This window comes from Neolamprologus multifasciatus, chromosome 5 (assembly GCF_963576455.1).
Source record: "Neolamprologus multifasciatus chromosome 5, fNeoMul1.2, whole genome shotgun sequence".
Classification (NCBI taxonomy): Eukaryota; Metazoa; Chordata; class Actinopteri; order Cichliformes; family Cichlidae; genus Neolamprologus; species Neolamprologus multifasciatus.
The window spans coordinates 13,864,483-13,890,452 of record NC_140443.1 but is presented as its reverse complement, the minus strand read 5'-3'; the positions used below and the strand labels follow the sequence as shown (position 1 = coordinate 13,890,452).

At 39.1% G+C, this 25,970-nt stretch overlaps 2 protein-coding genes across 4 annotated transcripts in view; one reads left to right on the top strand and one right to left on the bottom strand.

The window, feature by feature from the left end:
- Window positions 1–84: 84 nt before the first annotated feature.
- LOC146518183 (uncharacterized) lies at window positions 85–2,298 on the bottom strand. The gene has a single exon (XM_085159360.1). The coding sequence runs from the start codon at window positions 1,510–1,512 to the stop codon at window positions 886–888; it is 627 nt and encodes a 208-aa protein (XP_085015486.1). The 5' UTR covers window positions 1,513–2,298; the 3' UTR covers window positions 85–885.
- Window positions 2,299–12,201: 9,903 nt separating this feature from the next.
- raly (RALY heterogeneous nuclear ribonucleoprotein) overlaps window positions 12,202–25,970 on the top strand; it is a 144,766-nt gene continuing 130,997 nt past the window's right edge. For 2 of the 3 annotated variants that reach the window (XM_085160464.1, XM_085160463.1), the window contains exon 1: window positions 12,287–12,392. The gene's annotated coding sequence lies outside the window, so the exon portion shown is untranslated. Of the gene's footprint in view, window positions 12,393–25,970 lie in introns of all 3 variants that reach the window. The other variant, XM_085160465.1, reaches the window with a different exon arrangement.

The following is a 25,970-nucleotide window of genomic DNA, read 5'->3' as shown; positions in this document are numbered from 1 at the left end:
TTCAATGTATAGTGGTTTGCACACACACGACAAAGATATACCATACCAACTCCAAAATCATTCAGCCTTTTTTTTCCCCTTTTCTTTTCTTTTTTTTTTTATCATCAGTGTCTGTAAATGAAATGGTTGCTGTGTGAAGCGTTTCTGCATGGCATTGATTTTTATTGGTGTTTTGCAAGGTTACCTGACTGTGACGAAGATAGACTAAAAGCTGTGAATAGGGCTGGTGAATGTATGTGGGCTTTAGATGATGATGAGATGAGATAGCCTTTATTTGTCAGTTGCAGGTCTTTTGCCCACAACCGAGATGACAGACCTTGCCGGCCGTACATACAATACACAAACATCATTGGGGAGACAGGTCAGGCTAGGTAGCGAGGAAAAAAACATCAAAATGTGTAACACAAAAGGATAATACAGGAATGCACAGATATCAACACACCATAGCACAATAAACACAGACAAGCAACATAGGAAAGTGTTCCAGTGTGTACATCTGATCTTGGACCGCTGCAATCTTTGACTGCGCCTCCAGCTGACCCGATGTCCACATCAGAGGGGAGGTAAGCATTGGAGGTGGCGTTGGATCCGGGGTAGGGAGGGTGATGCGTCAGTGAGTGCTTATCAGTATCAGTATATGTATGTGTTTGTGTGTCCATAGTTCAGCTGAGACAGTGTCCTTCGCCCTGCCAGGCTAAATAAACAGTCTTCCAGCCAACTCAGGTGGCTTTGCATGGAATGGGAAGGAACAGACTCAACACAGTTGTTATCAGGGAGTTTTTGTTCGGCTCCGGCCTTGAGCCCACAGCTGGCACCGAAGGGGTAGCCGGATTATGATGGTAATTTTTCTTTTGCAACAACTCGTGAGAATTTCAAAGCTGTTCTTTAACACTCCAACACTGGTCTCTCAATCTCCCGTTGGAGAACCGCGAGCTTCCCCATGATGGTATCAAACTTGCGTTCCGTGATGTTGTCATTCCTTTCCTCAGAGAGCCGATTCTGAGAACTCACAACTGCAGTGAGCTGTTCCACGATGTAATCCAACTTTCGCTCAAAGGTATTCTGAGTAGGCCTCTCCTTGATGTAACCCAATATAAGCTCAGAGGTGTTATTCTGAGTATTCACGGCAGCTGTAAGCATCTCCAAGGTCTTAACCATGCTGCTCTCAATGAGCCCGTTCTGAGAAGTTGCGCCTCGTCCCATCGTTTCAATCCCAGCAGGCAGCCTTGGGAGGGTTTGAACAGCCGGTTCCGCTCCCTTAATTCTCCGATAAGTCAGGCCCAAGCCAGCTCCGATCAGCAAGAACCCTGTTATCATGGTTCCGAATAGGTAGATATCTTCAGCGTCCTCGATCGACAGTCCCGCCAGACACACAACCCTCCATTTCTGCCACCCGTCCATCGTGTATCTGGCAGGGAAAGTCCCTCCAGGGCACTCGGGCTCTCCCGAGCCCAGACTTCTCGTTGAGAAAAGGGTGTTAATAGCATTCAGAGACCAGTTGATCAAATCCATAATTCTCTTTAGGTTTTAGAAACAGACTGTGAGAGAGTGTTCCAGGAAAAGTAATACAAAAAACACGAGACTAGACAAGGACATAAGAACTAAGCAGGGAAGATAGAGGGAGAGGAGAGGAGAAAAAGTGCGTCCGCCTCCTCCGAGAGCCAAAAGTGCCTGAACATATCAGTGAATGTGTTGTATCAGATGGTCAGATGGAGAAAATTAAACTGTCATCTTCCTGGAGACGAGGCGAGGCTACATGCCGGCACAATGCACACCTTGTTCATGTGCACTGCAGGCTGACATAAATGCAGTATATTGTGAGAAACAGCATGTGCATAATGATTTTTTAAAATCATTTTTAAAAGCAAAACAATAATAATACACTTAAATACACCCGCACATAGGTTTAATCCCACTGAACTTTATTTGGTATCATGGAGATGCAGCGATGCTTACATTCATCAGAAATTAATTTCAGTCTGGGAGCTTAGAGAATATGACGGTCATTTGAGTGATTAGTTACAGAATTTTGGCCTATCAGGCACGATTTAGGGATTTCAAACAAGCAACCAAAATATATTTGTATAAGAAGTGTGAGCAATCAGCTCCTTTACAAAGCTAAATAACCAATGTACAATAATAAATGTTGAGAAAAAGAAACAAAAATAGAAAATAAGAATCAAACTAAACTGAAAATTAACAAAGTGAAAAATTATAAAGCGTCACATTCGAAAACAATTAATAATAAATATTAATATTCAAAACCTAAAAGAGGCTATACTTTATTTTAAACTTAACTCTTTATATTTATCCCACTCTTCTCCAATATAGGATTCTAGCTGCTCTTCTACTACGAAGCCGTTATAACAGATGGTTTAATCTTGCTGAGATATGCAAGACCTTCCCGAAAAAGATGTCATCTGGCTGAGAGCATATGTTGCTCATATTCACATATGGCTTCTTCTTTAACTTGTGTTTGTGAATGGCACTGTGAACTGTACTTACAGACAATGTTTATGTTCTAGAAGTGTTCTTCAGCCCACACAGTGATTTGCATGACAGAATCATGCCTGGTTTTAACGAAGGGCCTCCAGAAGGCCCCAAATCACATCCATACAATATTGATTTTTGGCCTTATTCCTTGAACATATAGATTTCTCAAGATTGTTGGACTGTTTTTAGGATATTAGGGACATAATACTACATTTGAAGACAAAAACTTGTTACCACTTAACCCAATTAATTGCAACACATTGCTTGAGCTTTCTTTTAAGTACTCCTTAATTTTCCAACATTTTATTTCCCCAGGTCGTAATTTTTGAGACATGTTGCTGCCGTCAAATTCAAAATATTTTTTGTGAAATAGGAACATGTCTCAGTTTAACATGTTTCTATGTTCTGTTGCAAATAAATTTTGGTTTATGACATTATTGCATTTGACTTTTATTTACATTGATTTTAACAGTCAACAGGGCAAAACTCAAAGAGATTTCTATCTATCTATCTATCTATCGATCGATCGATCGATCGATCGGTCTAATCACATCATATGCACTGGCTGTATGTGCATATGAATATATCTAAAAATGTACCATAATGTACAATGTAATAGTATAGGATTTTTTTTTACATTCAGACAATAAATGATCAACGTTGCTGTTCTTCACTCTCATAAGAACATGAATTCTCTGAAGGAAATATTTAAAATCCTGGATTAATTATTATTTAAGATTATTCAAGCTTTTTTATTTATTTATTTATTTATTAACAAGAACTAAAATGGTATTACAGCTCAGGTCCTCTCTTAGCCATTTACTCTAAGTGGAGATCAGGTAGATGTTGTATAATGACTGACTTAACAGAGTTTTTTTTATTGACTTTGATGTTTAACTTTCTTTATGTATCAGGTATAAAGGGTTAAAAAATTAGCACTGAATATACTGTTCTGTATACTCAGCCTACGCTTGGGTTTAATAATCTGCTTACAAGCCCACTTCTCTGGCCTGTATATGTGTTCCCATCGATTTATTTTCAGGATGTTTTTTATGCCTTAACAAGATACTCTTTGTTGTGTGTCTCTCACACATCACAAATCAAACCAGGAGACATTATTAAAGTGAAGTTAAGCTTTATTCACACCAGGCAAAGCCCACTTGCTTACGCACAACTTCCTCAGCTCATTAGGCACCAAAGTTGCCATCCCAGACACATTTTTGGGAACACTAACTTGTTAGGAAGCTTTTAGGGGGGAAAACAAAGATGTAGTATTTCCTGTCTAATCTTCAAAGTTTCTGTGTAACATCCTCTAATTGGGGCTAACTGAGGAGAGAATGTAATTATTGTCTTTTTTTAAATCTGTTTTGTTTTGATGGCAAGATCTTCTGTGTGGTGTTAAATCTAGGTAAACTATATATGGCAACTAAATAAAGCTGTTTAAAATTTGGCTTCATATGGCCGATTTGTCCAGCTGAAATTATATATTTCTGCAGTTGCTTTACATAAAATTTCTTCATTAAAATAATAAAGAAAAATAAGCATCAGCATCAGTATCAAAAAGAAGAAAATTCAAGACATTAAAATGTATGCAATAAAGAATGAAAATGTGAAATGTGTTGCACCTAATTTTAAAAGATTGGTTGTGATTTCTGGGCTCGCCCTGAATTTCTGCATTTCTCACACTTGTGTATTTAGTTGTATATTGAGTTTTCCTTTTTTTAATTAGCTGTGTTGGTTTTTATAATGCTGTCAATGTACCATCAAATGAGACAGTTCTTATTACCAGAGTGTCAAATAGTGCCATTCTGTCAAAGCAGTGACATTTCGCGAATGCAAACAAGCTGTCCTTTCATGCCTGTGCCAAGACCCACCAGGAGCCAGATGCATAGCACTGTGTGTACACACTATCATAGCTTACAAAAAGGGAGAACAAAACAATCATAAGAAAGGCAAATGCAAACCCTGCAAAATAGGGTTTTTTTACATTTAGTACCACCTATCCCTATTTTTCCTGCTCCTTTTCCATCTGGTCTTATATTTCCATCCATATCAGGCTCAACTCTAGAAAATGAGTGTATGCATCATCTGAATTATTCCACACTTTTTACTGCAGACACATTCTTTATAAATGGCTGTTTATGTCTGGGAAATGGTTGCGGTGAGAGTGATATGGGTCTCAAGCTCCAAACATAATAATATATGGACACTGGTAAAGGATGCCTCATGATTATGTTTAAACTGACTGAGAGTGGCTGGGAGTCATTATTCAATGTGATGTTTAGGGCACCCAAAACCTTTAAGTAAAACAAAATGACTTCCAACGAGGACTGCGGCTGGGGACCAACTTTGCCAAACAGGAGATTGCTGGTTGGCAAACTTGGACATAGTCATGTTTTTGTTTTTTGTTTTTTAAAGAGGATCTCCCGGCATCTAAAGCCAAAGATCATTTTGCACGAATGTTTGGAATTCCACGTATATCTGACAGCATTTGGCACCTTACAAAAAAAGATGTTGGTGAAATTGGCAAAGGACATTTTTGCCTATATGGATGTATCTTCTTTAGCTATAGTACTCTAGTCCAGCGTTCCCCAGCTGGTTTAATGTCATATTTCCATGGACCGGCCTTTAATGTGTCGCAGATAAGTACAACAAAATAAAATGATACGACCAAGACAACAACTGTGGTATTTTGTAAATATAATAATGAACGCAAATTCACCGTTTAATTGTGTAACTGTATTAGCAGCGTCCTCCTGAAATGCGCCAACAACATTGAGAGTAACAGCCTCCTCTTTGCCCCTTAATGCTCTCTGGTCACTATGGTAATGCGTAAATATTACTTTCGAAATATATGGAAGAAATATAGTATCCACAATGTAAATATCATTTACATTGTGTTCCTTACATTTTCCCTAATTGTATGTTATATTAATCCTATATTTCCGTTTTAATATTTCTAATGTTTGCCTTGTTTTCTTCACTGTCTGGTCTGCCTCTGGCTTGCCTGTATGGATGCATTTACACCTAAATGTCCCCAACAAAGGATGTTTTAATTCACCACTATTCCAGTGAAACACGAGTCTCCCATCTTCCTGCTACCGGTCTCGAGTTTTTGTTCACCAAAGCACACACCGACTTCATACTGACGGACAGATCACTGCCCTTTTGCCGCCTTGTCTGACCGTGTTTTGTGGCTTTGGTTCACTTCACCTCACTCTTCCCCATTCTTGTCATTAAATCAGGCCGTTCTGCAACCATGGCAGCCATTCACTCTATGGCTTTATTCATGGTGTATTTTACCCCTTCACCAAAGGCCGTTCTCGTTTCTAACATTATATTTGCAGTGTTCGTCTATCTATCAATATCTGCGGAGTATTTTTTTTTAATGAGTATCCTATTTTCTAAAGCACCTCATGTAAAGGGTAGCTCGGTTAGCAGGATGCTAGCATGTAGCGCTTAGTGAGACACGCCTCAGAGGAGTTGAGCAAAGACTCCGTCTGTGTACTTTATACGTGAGCAACGGATTTAAATAAAATTAACGTTTCAAAAGACAAACTTGAAGATAAAAAACAATATACTTACCGGAGAACCGCCAGGGTTTGCCGCTTCCATCTTGCTGCTCCTAAATTCAAAACTGCCTCTGCAGACAGGCAGGGGAGGCGTGGAAATTGTCTTTGAGTTAGTCAAACGTTTTCCTTAGTTCGAGTAGATGATAAAATAAAATAAAAATAAATGGGATTTTAAGTAGGACTAGGCGTTCTGTAATGATCTCTATTTAGGAGAAAAACTTAATCACTCACCTTTAAACAGCTCTCTTTTAGGAGACATACTGCTGGCTAACGGTGTCATATGATCAAACAGCGTAATTTAATTGGCTGAGAGCCGCTCGACTCGATCTAGTGCTGATTGCACTGGCTTGGGTCAAAAGTTCATCACTTTTGCAGTTGAATTTTTTGCAGGTGAATTTTTGCAGGTGAATTTTTTGCTGGTGAATTTTTGCAGGTGAATATTTTTGCAGGGAAATTTGGAGGATAAAAATTCAGTGTTATAAATTCAATGTCTAAAAATACTTGAATTCTGATGATACTATATTTCTTCCATAGAAATAAGACACACAACTACAACACGGGAAAAGACCCAGGGAAACTGAATTAACGATAAAAACCCTGAGAACCATAAATTTCACACCCGAGCCTCAACTCTCGCGGCCGCTACCAAATGACTCACGGACTGGTACCGGTCCGAGGGTTGGAGACCGCTCCTCTAGTCTGTCAGTGTTATTGTATAAATTACTATTGTCTTAAACCAAAGATGAAAATGTTACTTTCTAAAATTTCTTTTACTGTACATCTGCAGAAATCACACACTTCACTGACACCCACAGCTGTTAACACTGTTAAAGGTCTCCCTGGACTACAGCACACACCTGTCCCATCTGTTTTGTGCAGTAAAATGTCACTTGGAGGACATAGAGGGACGTCTGCCCATAAGAAGGTCTATGTTTCTATTAAACTTTAATTCATATGTATTTTCTTATGTTTCTGGACCATCTGGAGGGCCAAAGATAAACTTGTCGAGCAAGGCAGGCATTTTTATATTGATAGCAGAAAGCAGGTCAAAATATTTTCACCAGAGCTTAGGGGACCTTATTGGAGCTGTCTTGTCCAGTCAGATTTCCTTTCATAAAAATGTGACCAAATGTTGAGCAACTGGATTATTTTTAATTATGTGTTCTTTGATTAAATTTGTTCTGTTTCAATCGCAACAGTATATAAGGCCTAATGTATTTTGATGGATGGCTAAGAATGACAGATCATTAAAAGCAATTACATGGGTACATTTGGTCAAAGACTGTTGTGTAATGTTTTTATTTTGTTATAAATGAAAAAAAAATATTTAGGTTTTATTTGTCCTTGATTTAAAATGTCACAAATTTGTTACTACACTTGGGTTTCTTGTTTATTTGGGTTAGCAATTAATCAGACCTTCCAGAGCCTTCATATCATTTTTCAAAGCAAACAGCTGTATTAAGAAACTCTCTTTCTAACTCCTCCAGTCTTTTTTTGTCTGACAAAAAAGGGGACCAGCATTTGGATTCAGAGAACTTTGTTTCTTTTGTGCTTTGGAATCGGACTTCTCACTGAAGAAAATCACATAACTTGAAGAACGTCCTCAGCTCACTGTCTTTGTTGAGTGCAGCACCGAGTGAAGGAATATGAGACAATATATTCTGAGAGACTTTAATTAAAACATCCAGTGTGAAACCCCTTTGACTTATACCATAAAAGTAACTTTTAATCTCATATTTTAGTAATGCATATTTCATTTTTGTCTTTTTAAGCCTGCTGTTGTTGAGTTATTACAGTTTTTAAAAACTTAAGAGATACTTGTGATTCTGAGGTTTCTGCATTATATTTGCAGGTATAGTTTCTAAAAAAGCACACTGTCTGCTAAAATAAGTGGTGCCAGGAGCTTGTTGATTTTGCCTTTTAAGGTAAACACATTTCATTGTAATGTTGAGCCTGTTAAATTACATCCATTCATCTGCTTATCTTTATCAGGGTCCCAGTGGTGCTGGAGCCTATCCCAGCTATCACAGGGTGAGAGGCGGGGTATACCCTGGACAGGTCGCCAGTATGTTGCAGGGCTAACACAGAGAGACAAACAACCATTCATACCTATGGGCAATTTAGAATTACCAATTAACCCAATCTCTGTTAAATTACATATGACAAATAAAATTGAAATAAAACTGAAACTGAAATAGAGATGTAAACAAACTCTCCTGGTATTTCTTTTCTCATTTTGCAGTGTAGGATACAGTCAAAAGGTTTCAACACTGCTAATATGATGGTCTCAACTGTTATACACTCTTTGTTCTCTCAAAGGTCAACACTGTCAAATCAAGCTTGCAGTTGGTCAGTAGCACATTCATGTAATAAAGTTTACCAGAGTTCAAGCTTTCATTTACCTTTGGGACTAAGCCTGCTGACTGGGTTGATTCCACTTAAACAAATGTATTTTTTGGTATTGATGTAGTTCAAAGAGCTTCCAATCTTATCATAGAAGAAAAATAACATTGTCTTCACTACTCATACTGGAAAGTTATACCCATGTTTTGTATAATGTTTATGTGTCAAATATTAGCGTTCATTTTGTTGGCTTTCTCGACAAATTCCATTAAGGAGAGTAAATCTAGCTATAAAACATCAGCTAGATTAACACAAAGGGGATTCCAGAGTGAATGAAGTTTTGTAGAAGGATTTTGTAGAAATTTACTGGTTCACTACTTAAAGACTAGTAGACTCTTCTTTATATAAATGCATAAAGTCTATGTCTTTCCATCAGGTGAACAGGTCAGACAAAGCAGTATATTTTGTAACACCAACATTGGCTCATATTTTGACTTACTCAGTCCAGTTACAACTGTCTGCTTGTATTTTCTTCATGAACGTGGCTGCTCAAAGAGCAGGGGATGTGTTCCTTCTCTGCATCTGTTTTTCATCCTCTCTGGCTGTCGGTATCTTTCACCGTCTCCGTCTGCTGATCTGCTTCTTCTTTCTTCCCCACTCACTCTCATTTTAACGGCTCCTCTTTTTGCCCTTGAATGAAAGAAAACAAACAAAAAATACCCAGAAACAAACAGCACAATACAATAAACAACCTTGCTCTTCCTGTCTTCGCATGCCTCTTCTCCTTGTCTCAGCTGAAATGTTTTCACAGATAACCGTGCTCGTGTGTATATGTGTGTTCAGGATTGCCCTTTGGCTTTTAAGACTTTGCAACTTCACTGATGTCAACAAAACAAACAGCTTAATGCTTCGCGTTCATAAAGTCTCCCTGGCACCTTTGCAGCAGCAGTACAGAGTAAACAAGAGTAGCAATACAAACAGGGAGACACTTACTGTACATGACCTGTGCTTTGATGGGATGAGAGACGGGTTGCCAATCTATTCGAGGGCCAAAACAGAATGAGAGACAATCCTCACACTCATGATTATGACTAATTTAGAATAGTTAATTATTTACTTAATTAATTAAGTATGTCTTTGAACTGTGGAAAGAAGGATGCACATGGAGAGAACATGCAAACTCCACACTGGGAGGTGATAGTGCTAACCCCTCCATATTCTTTAGAAATGTTTACCTTTCCCAATTATAGAAATCGTTTTTGCTGTAACCTTGTTTCATAGCAAACTGGGACAGAACAACGTAACCACTTTTTAAAATAGTTTGCTCTTTTATCATCTGTGGACTATCAAAACCCTAATCTTTGCTTACTACTGTACACTGTGTAATTAACCACATCAATCTTTCCTTGTGCTGCAAAGCCAATTCTGCTCATATCCCTTTTCCAGCACACTATAGACTTTCTTGTTAAATGAGAATTGCACAATCTCCCCTTCAGCATTGCATCACTTCAAAGAGTTCTAGATTTGATAGCTTATCAGACAGCTGCTCTGTTTGAATGGAAGAACAGGTCAACAGAGTTTATGGTGATGTCCAGCGTAGGGTGCATCTAACAAACTATCCGCGTGTTGAAACACCAAATTACAGGTGCTTCTAGGATCAAAGCTTCAGGTGGGCTAAGCACCCAGTCACAATGTCATGCATACAGTGCTTTGTAGTTAATATTAATAGAATAAGGTATTTGCAAACAAACTGAATCCTTTTTACTGTTACATATCTAAAATTAACTGGGCACATATTACTGTTACCTTTAAAAGGAATCTAATTGGTTGGATGATCTTTTCTAATGTTGACAAAATGATTCTGAATGAATAATCATAGTTATGGTAAATGTATTTGTATAGCGCTTTTACTTGGTCCTAAGGACCCCAAAGCGCTTTACACTATACACATTCATCCACCCATTCACACACAGGTGATGGCAGCTACATTGTAGCCACAGCCGCCCTGGGGCGCACTGACAGAGGCGAGGCTGCCGGACACTGGCGCCACTGGGCCCCCTGACCACCACCAGTAGGCAACGGGTGAAGTGTCTTGCCCAAGGACACAACGACCGAGACTGTCGGAGCCGGGGCTCAAACCGGCAACCTTCCGATTACAAGATGAACTGCCAACTCTTGAGCCACAATCGTCCGCGATTAGTTCTAATATAATACACCAGTTTTAGGGTTATCATATCTGAGCCCAGGGGGTCAGTTGTGTTGATTAAATGTAGTAAATTAACGAACAATTTGTAGCAAATTAGATTCACAGCATTGTTTCAGTCTCTCAAACACATAACTGCAGTCTATTTTACTTTACATGCTTTTACATTAAAGTTTTTCAATTTATACAAACCCTTCTTTTACATTACACAATAAAGACACGATCCCAGGTACCCAGCTCTGTGGAGAACAGATTAGCAGTGTCTCACTCAAATCTATTGGCAGCCATCCTGTTCAAGCCATGTTCAGAGTGATATGAATCCAAATCAGTGATCATCAATGAATGTGGGTGAAACAGAGGATACCTCAGCTTTATAACTTTTGATGACTCTGACTAGTCCACTGTCTTCATCTTGCCCCCTCTCTCTGTTCACCCTCTCTATCCTCTTTTCTCAATCTTCATGCTGTCATCCAATAAAGAAGCATGTTTACATAACTAAATTCGCTAGGAATTGGCTGCTGGCCATTGACACATAACATCTTTCTGACTTGCACTCTGAGGCTCTGCAATCAGTAAACAAACAATGAAGCCCAATTTGGCCAGAAAACTTTATTGAACTAATAAAATAAAACACACCAGCTCACTGGCTGGCAACTTATGGTAGCAGATTTATAGCTTATAAGCTAAAGTTATCTAAAAATCTCTACTGCATTACCAAATGTTTTGACGCTATTTAGAGAACAAATATACATAATCATCTCTTTCTGTAACCAAATGCAGGGTCATTGCTGTGACCCCCCAGAACCACTTGCACTTCTGCTTGTTGATGTGTCAGGTAAAGTGTACTTTGAATAATCTCTTCATTTTCTTTTAACAGCAATAACCTTGTCTTGTTTATTACTAAGAAGCCACAGCGTGTGAGAGCTATATAACATCATGACATCAAGAACAAAGAACATTTTACCTTGTTTTCGTTGTAACTTAAGCTGACAAAATAGAGCACTAGAAGATGATGTCAGAAAATACTAGTAAAATACGTTATTATTGTTACTATAGTGTTTTTGAGAGGCTCTATAATGAAATTTAGGGATGCTTGAGCACCCATTAAAAAAGGTCTAAATTCGCCAATGCACGAAACCAGGGTGTCCAGTATAAGGTGCAGAGGCTAGAGTCAGTCCATCACAGACTCCAATCTGGACCGTAAATGTTTGATTTTTGACTGTGTTCATAAACTCTACAACTTTATGCAGATGAAGACCTCCCCCATGGCCATTCATAATACAGCAAAGTAATTAAGTAATAGATCAACAATTACATGATATTTTTTCCCTATGTAAATGTATGATGTTGTATTTTTTTTAACAATGGGTCCACATTTTTAAGCCTGTGTTCTGTGAATGAACAATGAATGAACTGCTTTATGATTACAGGAAAATCTGGGCAATTAGCTACCAGCAGCTATGGAAAATTAGACACATGCAGTAAATTTTCTTTCGTTTTTCCTTGCAACTGAGTTTGTCGTGCGCTTTTTAATCCAAGTGCCAAATTATCCACAGAGCTCCCAGCAGCAGCAGCAGCAGCTCCCCCTCCCTGCCTGTGCTCAGTGGTTTGCTCCAGTCGACACGCTGCTGCTGTTTGTCGCAGCTCCAGCGGCTGCTCTGCCACTCAGAGCTTCAGCCCGTTTACCGAGCGCACTCCGGACGTCGTCCCCGAACGCTGTCAGCTCTTCTCACCTTCTCACCGTCAGCCTCTTTCAGCGTTTTTACCTCCTACGTTGGAAGGTCAGTTCTTCCCCTCCTCTTGTCTTCATTTTTTCTTTCTTTCTTTCAGGTTTGATATCCCTTCTTTTTCTTTTTTTTTTTGTCTTCTTTTTTGTCCCCCTCATCCCCTTGTTTTTTAGCTATTGGATTTCTCTGTTATCCTGCAAGTCTTTGCCGGAGCTCTTTACTCTCTGCTTTGTGTTGTTGTTGGAGGGAAAACCAGTCTTCTGCCCTTTCTTGTCTTTATTTTCAGTTTCTTTTTTTGTTACGTTTTGTTCACTTTCTTTTTATAAAAAAAAAGAAAGAAATGTGCTGGGTTTTTTTTTGTTTTTTTTTAAATCTCTTACAGAATTTATTTGGATTTTCATGAGTTTGGCTCTTCGGTTTGCCCCACCGTAATCACACAACATTTTTTTTTAAATTCCTGTAAAGTCCAAAATGGATTTTTATGTATCTTATATTTGAATGCTGCGGGTGCAGCATGGCAGATTTGGGGATGCTGGTGCTGCTGATGATGGGCAGGTGTTTCATGGACCGATCAAATTCCACCGAACTGCTCGTGTCTCTGACGGGACTGCTTTTGCCCGAAGAGTGATCTCAGTTCTGTGAATACGTGTTTGCAGCTGCACACAGACAGAGACACAAACAGACACTAAAGTCTGTTTTACTGTCGGTCTTCGTGAAGCAGACCTGGAGCTGACAGGCTGGGTTTGTTACTCTGTCATGTCCTGTTCAGCGTTTCTGGTGTGTAATATCAGCAGACTGGCTGTTTGCTCCTGTTTTTGCAGATATGAGCTTCAGTGCATGCTGAGAGCTGTTTTGCTCTTGTAAACCGTCACTCTGTACTTGGCTCCTTTAAGAGCTGTTTTGACATGCACACTTCATTCTAAGATCTATTAATTTGATTGCAAATCTTGTATCTAGTTTAGTTTAATATTGGTAATATATTTCAAACTTACAACAACCAGTGTAGACTTTTGGAAGCTGTCTAACCTGAATACACCAACCTGCCGTTGTGTACTGGATTTTAAAATCAAACTTCTCTTTCTGAGCCAAAATGAAGTGAGTGAGAGTTTAAAACAAAGAAAAACTTAAATATTTGCTAATATTTAAAAGTAAGCGACGGTGTAAATTTATATAAACAGTTTTGTGAGACATCCATCTCCTCAGCATACACAGAAAACTTTGTATCAAGTGCTTCGTAAGTGATTAAGATTTTTATCTGTTTCCCATTATTATAGGCAGCATTTTTTTTATTCGTCTATGCTCTTGACAGTTCAGTTACTTATCAGATCAGTGAAGATTCAGGCTGCTTCAGCTGTGCTTGATTCTGCAAATGTGTTTCGTCATATTGCCAGAGAGCACTTGTAATAAATTTATGATTCTGGGTTAGTTTGTGTTGCTCAGTCTGTCTGTTCTTGATGAGAAATTAGATATATTTGGAATTATAATCATTACGTTTCAATTACTGACAGATTCTCAAAAACAATTTAATAACTCGGCAGCCACAATATTTAACATTTACTCTCACGTATCTGATACTCCAAAAGCTCCACTGATTAATACTTTTGTGTATTTAAGTCTTGCAGGTGCTTTCAAGAACTGTTTGATTAAGAGTGGTTGTGGCTCAGGAGGTAGAGCGGGTCCTTTAGTTTGTATGTCAAAGTATCCTGGGGCAAGTTACTGAATCCAAAGTGGCTCCTGATGCATCCTTCAAAATGTGTGCGTGAATGTTAGGCAAAGCGCTAAGCATAGAAAATATGCTTATATCAATGCACAGGTATGAGAACTGTGCTTGTAGTGATGACTGATGGACTATGCTGAGAATATTGTTGAAACGAGACCAAATTCTCTCTCTTTATACATTTCTGAGGTTTGCCTCTTTGCAGAGAAATCAATCAGTTTGCAGTTTGACACAAACACAAAACTCTGTATTGTCTGGAGGAGAGAGACTCATTTCTTGGTAGAGAGCTTCTGCTCACCTGTTTTATAGAATTAATTCCCTGCGGGGGGAAAGTATGGGTCCTGTTTCACTTCTGCAACAAAGTTTTCAGCACGATTCTTGGCTCTACGAGTGAGGCTTGACATCAGGATGTAATTATTAGAGCCAATGCGTGTTAGCTTTCTTGCACATATAAAACGTTTCAAATTATTTAGTGGGCCTGTAAAAAGTTCAAAGTTTAAAGAAGTTCATTTACTTTTCAAAGTCAGTGAGGCAAATGCTGTGACTTAATGTTGTTTCGCCTGCTCGGATGATTATGATAACTATCACATACTACATCATTCTAGTATGTGAGTGAGGTTAACCAGGACTCGGTACCCTCTCACTGCCATAGACGACATCATTTTCTGTTCATCCTAGAAGCGAGGAAATAAACTCCCCGGTGTGTCTCACTCACCAGCAGCAGTGGCTGTTTCGTTTTTGTTTATGTGTCACACTATGTATGATATATGGGTAGAATAGTGCTACCTTAACCCCAGCACACATATCTAATAGCAGTATAAGTGGTCACAAAATTATATCTTTGTTTAGTCCTGGTTCACTTGTCAGTGTTTAGTGCTTAGGCATGAGTCCTGGCAGGTGGTGTTTTCAGGTGAAAAGCTTTTATATGCAAAATGGAAATAAGGAACATATCCTGCTGAATAACAAAGCACGTTAGGTGTTAATTGCAAGGCTTTGAAGGCATTTTTGAGCCTTACTGTGCATTCAGATTAAGAAAGGCAGATTGTATTTCTGTACTTCATGACTGAAGCGCAAGAGAGCGAATGAATTGCAATTCAAATTCGCAGGTTTTAAGGGTTCTCTAATACCCAAACAGTGTTTAATAGTTTATAATGATATGAGGTATATGTTATAAAAAGCTTGCACGTATTTGATAGGCCGGTGGAGTTCCCATGTCACTGCACTGTACAAATGTAGAACTGTTTTTCTTTTTTAAACTGTTCAGTTCTCTCTGTTTCCTCAGACATCTCTTGCTGAAAGGTTTTTTAGTCCGTGAATAGCCTTTAGCATTTAAAAAAGAATATCTCACCCCACAGAGTTGCATGCAAACCTTCAGATCAGTTAAAAGCAAAAAAAACAAAACAGAAGAGATGAAAGGTTCTGACAGCGACAATATTGCTCTTGAAATTAGCTCAGTGAACGCAGACTCACAGCTTAGTGACATAATAAAACCTGTCACAGTGAGAGCTACAGCACTGTGAAAATTAGATGCTCTTTCACTTTTACACAGTGTTCTTGTACAGCATGTGTTCAAACAGCTGTATTGATAGAAAAAGAGAAAAATGAAAACATAATGATTCTGAATTATTAGAATGGTTTTGTTAATTATTCAGTACCTCTGAGCCGATGATAAATGGATGTTACTGCATTTTGGCTCCATATGTAGAAACTCATTAGTGTTTGTGGATGGTAGCATAATTAGTGATTTTTTCCTTTCTGGGGTTTAGCTATGTATATATATATTTTTTTTCACAGTGGAACGATCCAGTATTGTTAAGCATGTATATACCAAGTTAGAGAAAAATCATTTTTATGTCACATTTTTTTTGTTAAATATTACTCCATATTTATAGCTTTTTTGGTTTTTTTTTTTTTTTAGAAATGTTGTAGCAAGGATCCAAGTCGTATCAAAAGATCATAAATTAGCCATATGAATTTCATTTGTATTTCTGGTAATCAATAGCAGCGGTCCCCAACCCCCGGGCCTCGGACCGGTACCGGTCTGTGAGTCGTTTGGTACCGGACCGCGAGAGTTGAGGCTCAGGTGTGAAATGTATAGTTTTCAGGGTTTTTATCGGTTTTCAGCGTTATTTTGTCATCGTTTTTATTGTTTACTCTGTTTTCCTGGGTCTTTTCACGTGTGTTATGAATAAATTTTCTTTTTTTCGGTACCGGTGCTAGTTTTATTTTGTTGTATTTATCCGCGACACCTTAAAGGCCAGTCCATGAAAATATTGTCGGGCATAAACCAGTCCGTGGCGCAAAAAAGGTTGGGGACCGCTGATCAATAGTAACCGAGGTTTATTTAAAAAAGTTTCATTTAAAACTGTGTATTAGAAATGTTACATGTAATAATAATGGATTACATTTATATAGCGCTTTTCAGGACCCCTCAAAGCACTTTACAATACCACTATTCATTCCCTCTCACATTCACACACTGGTGAAGGCAAGCTACAGTTGTAGCCACAGTTGCCCTGGGGCAGACTGACACCGGGCCCTCTGACCACCACCAGTAGGCGGTAGATGAAGTGTCTTGCCCAAGGACACAATGACCAAGACTGTCTGAGCCAGGGCTCGAACCGGCAACCTTCTGATTACAAGACGAACGCCCAACTCTTGAGCCACGATCGCCCACATGTACATAAACCATGTTCTACATTGATATTTTTGCTCAACTTATCAGCACCAGTGGAACAAAATCTATTAGTCTTAATTACAATTTGAGTTTGTTTTTTGTTTAATTACTATTGGTCAAGCTAGCATTGTCACACTAGAGGTGTATCATTTCAGTAAGGCAATAGAGTATGTTAATGCTGAAACTGTCATGGTTTTGTTCACATTGACTGTGGATAAATAACAAAGTTAGCATGTTATGCCAGTTAATATAGTGGAATACTGTGGGGACGGCACTGGGTCAGGGATCAGCTCTGAACACCTTGCCGTTTGCTGTGGTGTTGAACAGGTTGATAGATGAGGTCAGGCAGGAGTCTCTGTGGACTATGATGATGGCAATTGTATGTAGTGAGAGTAGGGAGCAGGTTCCTGGAGAGCTGGAGGCATGCTCAGGAGAGAAATGCAGTTCAGTAACAGCAAGGCTGAATACTTGTGTGGAAATGAGAGAGAGGGTAGCAGTAGAGGTAGTGAGTAGGGGTGCAACGATACTCGTATCGATATTGAACCGTTTGATACAGTGCTTTCGGTTCGGTACGCATATGTATCGAACAATACAACATTTTTAATTTATTTTAGCAACTTTCCTTCTGACGGTGCTGTCTGTGTTGAGCGCTCAGTGGATCTGCGCTCGACAGTGCAGCCTAGGCGGAGTAGTCGAACACAGATTCACTGAGCGCAGGGCAAGCTAGCTAGACAGAAGTTAAGCTCGTTGCAACATGGCAAATTGAACCTCCCCCACCCTCATTCAGATCTGGCGTCTGGAACTATTTTGGTCTTCATGTGACGTATGACCCTGAAGGTAAGCAGTCATGGACTAAAGTAAAACAGTATGTCAGATGTGCCAAGCAATGCTCAATTACATGAGTGGGAACTAGTGTGTTAGCGCAGTTAGCTCGTTAATGTGTTGACGCTGTCCAGCCCCACACACGGGGCAATCCGCGGTAGCTCGTTAACGGAGATTTGCCGTGTTGTGGCGTTAACCTCATTTCAGATTAAGGCTGACAGCACTAGTGGGAACACAATGAATATGACTGCACATTTACCCGATAGCATCCTAGTGCAAAGACAAGTGGAAGCAGACAAAAACAACAAGCACGCATACAAACTTTACCGAGTCATTTAGACAGCCGTTAGCACATGATTCTCCTTATGGGGACCTGATAGGTTTAATATGCTGCTGAGAATATAGCCCAGAAGAAGCGTATAGTATAGCTTTTATTTTGGAAAGAGACATTTCTCTGTAATAAACTCTCTTTTCCAAACATGAGTGATTCCTCAATCAGATACAGGGCTCGCAAAATCGCTAGCGATTTTTCCAGTCGGGCTGCCCTGCTCTGCTCGTCGGCCTATCGTAGGAAGGAAAAATATATGTCAATGCTTTTGCATTCTTTCGGAAATGTAGCTGGGTAATTATGTCATTGGCATCGGTGAGCCACTGTGAATATGTGACATATTGAAATCGCGTTTGAATTTGCGCTTGTTTTTTGCTTTCACTTTGCAATCGCGAGAACTGTGTATAGAGAGCCACAGCACTGATTGGTGAGTGATGATAATTTGCGCACCAATTCCTCTGCCATCGTCTTATCAATCGTTAGCTTACTATGCAAACATGACAAGTGAAATCTCCCGCAGCAAGCTTAAACATGTGAGAGGTTGATCGCGCAGAGAATCGCTGAGCGTTATGTGAGTGCGTGTGTAAAAGCAGCAGGATATATATTTTAGTTCTGCTGAGCCAAATAAGACAGGTCAGGGTGAAGAAGTGACAGCCAAAGAAAAGCTTACCACAAAACAGAAAAGTTATGACAAATCAGACTATAAGGCAAAAAGAAAGTGCAGCTTTATGGTTTCATGGACAAAAGAATTTCTGTGGCTGCAATATGACGAGCTAAATAACCAGGGCTGCACATAAGTGGTCCGCAGGTGCGCATTCGCTGTCAAAATAAAAAACGCGCACAAGATAAGAAGTTGCAACGCGTGTTTGCATACATAAGATTTTCAGGAGGAGGACAGACATTTGTTTAGAACTCATAAAGATGTCGAAGAAGCTCCTTTAAGCAATTACTGTGATGTTCCTCCACCTCCAAAGAAATGTCAGGAGTCCGAACCACAAAAGAAGCGCGTATTCTCGGAAAAGTGGTTGCAGGAGGTGAGCTGGCTTCAAACAAATGATGAACGCACAGAGAGGTGGTGCAGAATGTGCCGTGAAAATTTAATAAATGACAAATTAATAAAAAGGCATGAACATTTTTTTTGTATCGAAAAAATATCGAACCGTGACACCAAAGTACCGAACCGAACCGAACCGTGAATTTTGTGTATCGTTGCACCCCTAGTAGTGAGGGTGGTTGAGTTTAAATAGCTGGGGTCAACTATCAGAAGAAACATACACTGAATGAGGCAGGTGAAGAAGAGAGTGCAGGGAGGTTGGAGTGGGAGGGGACAACTCATGTGTGATTTGTTACAGAAGGATAGCAGGAACTTCAAGGGCTGGATTGAAAATGAATGAAAAAGCATTCAATGTGAAAAGAAATACTTTCGAAATACAAGAAATTCTGTCTCTTTACAAGCAAAATATAAAGAAATGAGGGGTGGCTCAAGATGTTTGCACAGACATTCATACAGTACTGTTAAATATCTGTGGCAGGGTGTGGTTTGTGGCTCAGGAGGGGTGGAGGAGTGGGTTCAGGGTGTGGTGTCAGGGGAGGCTGACACACACCTGAGCTCCATCAGCTGATCGTGTCTCCCCTATAAAGGATGTGGTGGGACCTGAGGTGGGGTGTTTTGTGTGTGGGTGGCAGCTGGAAAGCTGCACCCGATAGATGAAAAAACCCTAAACAATAAAACGTGTAGTAGCTGTGTGTGCGGGTCCTCATTCATGTCACAGTATCCTTTGGTCCATAACTAGGATGCTGGATGTGCAGTTCCCAAGCAAGAGGAAAAGAGAAGACTGCAGAGGAGGTTAATTGATATAGGGAAGGAGGACATGCAAACACTTGGTGTAAGAGAAGAGGATGCTAGGGATAAGATGAGATGGAAGAAGATGATCTGCCTTAAGGGGACAACTGAAATGAGAAAAAGGCAGTTCTCAAGCCTACACATGCATTTTTTAAGCACGAATTAATAGTACAGGATAGAAAGTTTTGCCTAGGATTGGATAAGCAGAAGAGAATGGATGGAAGGATACAAAAGGAGCCAGTCTCAAGTGTCAAGTGTCACTCTACTGGAGAAAGTACAGTTTTCACACTTAGATTGCATTAGATTTTTTTTCCGGTTCCCGGAGCTGCCTTTTGGTTGCTCAAAGGCACTTGGATTTCCATTTGGATTTACTGAAAGTTCACATATTATAGCAATTGCTATGATGTCAAATCAGTCATATTTGTTTCAGGAAATGATTTGTTGTTGCTTCGTGGCTTTAAATTATTGAAATGACTATAAAAGAGAGACGTACAGAAGGGTGAATGTTCACCATTTTGTCTCTAGTTCTCTGTAGCAGTAAAGCTGTGGGGTAAGTTCAGTTTTTTGGTCGAGCAGGCTACTTTTTTCTAGTGCAGGTGTCACTCCAGATGTTTCTCCCAGAACTGGATCCTATGACATAAATGTGAAACGTAAAACCTGCTCTCCTTTGTTTCTCGTTACCTCCCTGTCCTCTTTGATAATGATGGTAATTTCCATGTAGAGATGGCAGCACATACACCAAGGTGCAGATATGTTTAAAGATAAATAAAAAGTAAAAAGTACACCAGTTTTGTTGATTGGAGTGTACACAAAACAGAATAATTTTTTGACACCTACACATTTTTCTTAATTGACCTTTTTAATGTGGTCTCAAAAGCTCTTTTTGCTCTTAAAAATGATGAAGCTTTTTGTTTTGTTGTTGCAGTAATTCAGTGGATTCTGGTTTTTCCGAGAGCCATTATAGCTGCTTGCAGCTGTTTGATGACACGTGAGAGAATACAAGGACTGAAGCCATCAACGTCTGTGATTGTAAAGACTGTCAGTGCTTCCCTCAAGCCTCAGCAGCTTATATTAATGCATGAAAGGGCTGGGAGTCAGAATGAGAGATGCCATTTGGATGAAAAAATGTTTCAAGAAGTGCAATATTAAAAACAGAGTTTAAAGTGGCAGCTAAAATTGGCAGGTGGACGATGTATGAATACAAAAAAAAAGTGAAGCTGGCATTAAGAAAAAAACAAGTCAAAGGAGAGAAAAATCAAATAATGCACAGGAGAGTGGAAACGATATGTGACAAAGTGGAACGTGTGGTTAGATTGAAAATATGTAATTTGTCAAATTAATGAGTTCTAAAAGTGAGGAAAACGTAGATTTTTTTTGCGAGCGCCTTGATATGCTGGATGGTTTAGGGACAATTTGGATTCATTAGCTTGCTCACAGACACTTTTACAAGTAATTAGCGGATGACTAGCACTATTCCCTAAACCAAAAACACCCAAAATGTAGTTCTACTAAGATCTGTTTAGTGGGAGGAAGAGAAGTAAGTTGCAAGATTGTCATCCAGGAGGCCATAGTTCAGGTCTCAATTTGGAGTTTTCACCTTTTTCCTCTTTCTCCTTCACTTATTGATTACATTTACATTCTTTCACAATAGTAACACTCCATGTAGAACAATTATGCTTCCTGGGTGTGTTAATAGGTGATATCAGTGTGTTTTACAGGCGTTCACATGCATGGGGTAAAAGTTAAAGATCTGCCACATTAGTGCAATAAATATCACCAAAATATCAGAGTACAGTTTTTCTATATGACAGAATGGCAGCATGTGACACCCTAGAAATGTCACCATCTGCTAACAACAAACTTCCAGTGATTTTCAACTCGTTTCCCAAAAACATCACTTAAAAAAAGAGCGCTTTTCCTACACTTGTGCTTCGGGGAAAACTTCTTCAATGTTTACTGGATATCTAGAGCAGAAAGTGAGCAGAAAGCAGGGGGAGCACGAGATGAAATACAGCATTACCAGCCGCATGCAAACAAGCCATATTAATGTTCTTCTCTGTTGCATGACCTTGACTTCAATTAGGCTTCTTTATTAAATCAATTGGCACATATTTTAACTATGCATGTGATATGATTTATCCTTTTGTTCTATGGGAGATGTTAACTCTCTTTTATAGATTGCACAGAGCTGAAACACATTCAACATTAAACACATACACTGACCCACTGAAGCTTACTTAGACACATCACATGCAAACAGACACCCACTCACACAGGTCTGTCCTTTTCTCCCCTGGAGACACTCACACCTGCATGCAGACCGGATGCACACTAGCACACTTAGCCAGCCTGCAGATAATGGTAGTGTGGCACGCAAACCTTTCTTTCTCACTGTGATAAGTAAACGTGGGTAATGCGATGCATTCTTTGATATTCTACTGAGAACTGTTTTTATGTCCATTGAATGAGCTAGAATATTCAGCCTGTGGGCTTTTGACCTGATTCATTAATAGCTGTCAAGCTTTATTTTGGCAAATAGATTGTCTAAATATTTGTATACATTTCCACTTGTCTTTTTTGAGTTAATTGTTAAAAATGAGATTATAATGTTGCTGTAGTGTAGTGGTAGTGGCAGCCATCCATTGTGGCGAAGCAGTAAGAATGGGATTATACTTGCACAGGTTGCATGTCACATGCTCAAATTGTGTTAGATTTCCTAGATTTTAGGTCACTTTTTTTGGTATAGTTTAAAAAAACAGTTTGTAGAAACATAATCCAGTTAATTCATATGTCAAACACAGCAATCATTCATGATAATACTCCTGTGAAAGGGGGCTGAAAACTCTGATGCGCTTCGCTGCAAGTTTGTTGTCAGCTACTCAGAAAGAAAAATATGTCGTGCCTGAAACGACCGTGTTCACAAATTCCTGTTTTATAATGCAGTTCTTTTTTGTTTGTTTGTGTCTCTTGTGTTTGATTTTCTGACAATGGAGCTCATGAATATGCCTGTATGGTACACTGACTGGTGATGTTCTTGGCTGGCTGGTTGTTTACTGAATAGTCAACTGAGAGACTGCTTTCTCTCCTCTGTTTGCCGTCTTTGTAATCATCTTCCTTTTCTCTCGACTCTCTGGCTTTGCCAAAACTTTCAGCTTTAATGCCATTAATGCTCTGTAGCTTTGCTCTATGTACAGATACTGTGTGTGTGTGTGTGTGTGTGTGTGTGTGCGTGTGTGTGTGTGGTCAGGAGTCAAGAGGAGTCCTAACATTTAAGAACTCAGCCACCTTCGTGACTCAGCAGAAACAGATGGAGAGCTTTCTTCCTCCTCCTTCTCCTCCTCTCCATCATCTGCTTATTTCCTCTTTTATCTTTCATCCACTTTCAGTGTCTCTTCTCACTCTGTGTACTCTTCTCCATGTCTGTACTGTCTCATTTGTCACATATTTCACCAGTTTTCTTTAAGTCAAACACTTCTGATAAGTGCAAATCCTAAATTTTGATGTTCTGACTCTATGAACTTTACTAATCCAGTTGGAATGGTCTTGGTAGTTTTTAGTTTGCATGTGAGTGTAAGGGCTGAATGACACATTGACTGCGAACAGGCCATTGTTCCACCAACAGAACTGCTTAGTGAAAAGCAAGATTTATATGAAAGTGATGTAAATGTCAATGGCCTCATTGTTCTATAGCCACTGCATTGTACGGTTTTCCTTTATAATGAAGAGTTAAACCAGCAAATGTGTCTACTAAAGCTATAGCTAAGTAAGTAGATGAGGTAATTTACTATAACACATAATACACAAAATAGAATAAAAATACATATTATTTTACAATAGGGCACACAAGACTTAAGTACAGCATTTAGACTAAATCAACTGAGTGGTTGATGAGACAGAGACTGAAATGTTAGCATGGTTGCCAAGTAGCCTGTTAAATAACAAAATCTAACTTTAGCATTATAACATCTTGATCATTTATAACATTTACTGCTGTAAACATTTTAGCTGTAGGGCATAGTATGCAATGACTATGCGAGTTTGTTTTCATTCACTGAACATAAAGTACAATAATTATAGTAGCACACACTCATTGTCAGCTGATTTAGGTTTGCCTGAACTCACATTTATTTCCTTATTGAGCTTTTAATTAATAAACTACCATATAACCACTAAACTAAATATTTACTTGCCACAAAAGCACAAAAATGGAAATACAGTGTGCTTTTTTTCTATATCAGGAAAGATATACACATACAACATTTACTCTCTGACTCTTATGTGATGCTGGATGTAGAGAGGAATGACTAGGACAAACGCTGTGTAGTTTAACTTGTAAAGTGAAATGGAAAACAAGCTTGAACTAGAGCTGTTCAGTGAAGCAGATGATGGGGAAAGGAAAACAAAGAAGAGTGACAAGAGAAAAGGAGGGACAAAAAAGAAAATGATTACATTCAAAAAAGAGAGAGAAGATGTGGGAAATGGAAGGAAAGACGAGACAAAGGCAGAGCAAAGGAGAGTAGGAGAGATCAAAAGAGATACTAAGAAGAGAAAAAAAACCCCAAAGAATGTAATGGAAGGTAGGACGAAAACCTAGATGAAAACTTGATAAAAGGCATAGAAAAGGAGGAGGAAAGAGTAAGCCTAATACTGAGTATGAGAACTCTCTGTGTACTTTCTGTGTATTTACGTCTAATGACTGACAAAGTGAGGCTGGTGTTGAATTATAGATGCATTTGAGATCAAATTTTTATGAAAATGTTACTAAGCCATTCAAAGATTAACCAAACAACCTAAAACATGACCTGAAAGATAAGAGGGGTGAGGCAAGATAAAAAGGAGAGGTGGAAGAAATAATTGATAGTGGTAAAATAAAGAGATCGAGACGCATGGAGGCGATAACAGAAATGCTTTAGCTGAGAACAAAAACAGATGAACAAAACAAAAAATCCAAACACTTCTTTACTTTACTCTGGGTTGCACAAGTTTCCAGCTTTCTGCAGTCTGATGATTCTTAATGGAAACCTGACATTAGGAGTATATCTCGCAGACACAGTTGCATTTCAATAGCAAGAGAAAGAAAGATGGGCGAGCCAAGAAAGACTTGGAAGTGTTGTTAACGAGTCTGTTAAAAAGCATGTGTCAGAAGAAACACTGATTGGTTCAGGCTCATTTCCCAGTAGCTGTGGAACTGCAGCGGAGGACACAAATGCTCAGCTTAATTTCTTTCTGTGTTTTGACCTTATACAGTTAAACTGATAAGCAGCTAATTATTATGACCCTTGTCCAACACCCTGACTCCCAGCGCAGGCAGAATCCTGGAATAAATTGGGAATTTTGTGTGTATTTACGTGTGTATAGTCTAATTACACTCCCCAGGCATTATAGGTTATTTGCATTAATAACATCACTGTTGCTAATTTCCATTTAACAGACTCATTATCTGTTTAGCATGGTCTCTTTTATTGTTTCAAACTAATTTGCTGAAAACACTGCTGTTCCAAACAAAGCACTAACAATGAACACGGTGACAGTGAAATATATGTTATATTTCAACAAAAATGTGAAGTAATAAAATATGCGGCCTCACCAAAACAAGATCATCTAATGTGCTTCCCCGTGTCTTCCTTTTCCAGTTTGCCGGCTGGTGTTAAAATAAAAATTACATTTAGCAATGAAACATGGATTTATACAAAATATAATATAGTTACCATTTAGCCTCAGGAAACAGTTTGAGCATGATAGAAGGAAAAAACCTGTGCTTTCCGTTTATGTTTTACTCTATTACTCAGACACACAATTTTAATGTTAATTTTCTTATAATTTATAGAGCGCAGAGAGCAGAGCAGAATGGTCTATGCTTCTGCTGCTACTTAATGTGCTGTGTACATTAAGTCGTGGCGGACATCCAATCAAACATTCATTTGCATGGAGCAAGTACAGTGTGAATTGAAGAGGATCAAGTGGAGAAGCCTTGGGGGAAGCTGGAGGACATGGGAGCTGTTGGAGGAGATATGGTTATTGATGCTGATAACCTAATAAAATATTCCAGCGCACAAGCCTTTTCACAGAATAAAATAAAGTTCATGAAAACACTTTGAACACCAGTTGTTTCCACCAGTGGGGCTCTTTCACTCGTAGTGCTCCACCAATGGAAAGTTTCCACCTACAGTGAGGATATTCTACCAGTGAAACTCCACCGGTAGCAGGAATTTCCAAAACCTGGGCAAATGCAGGATCCCAAATTA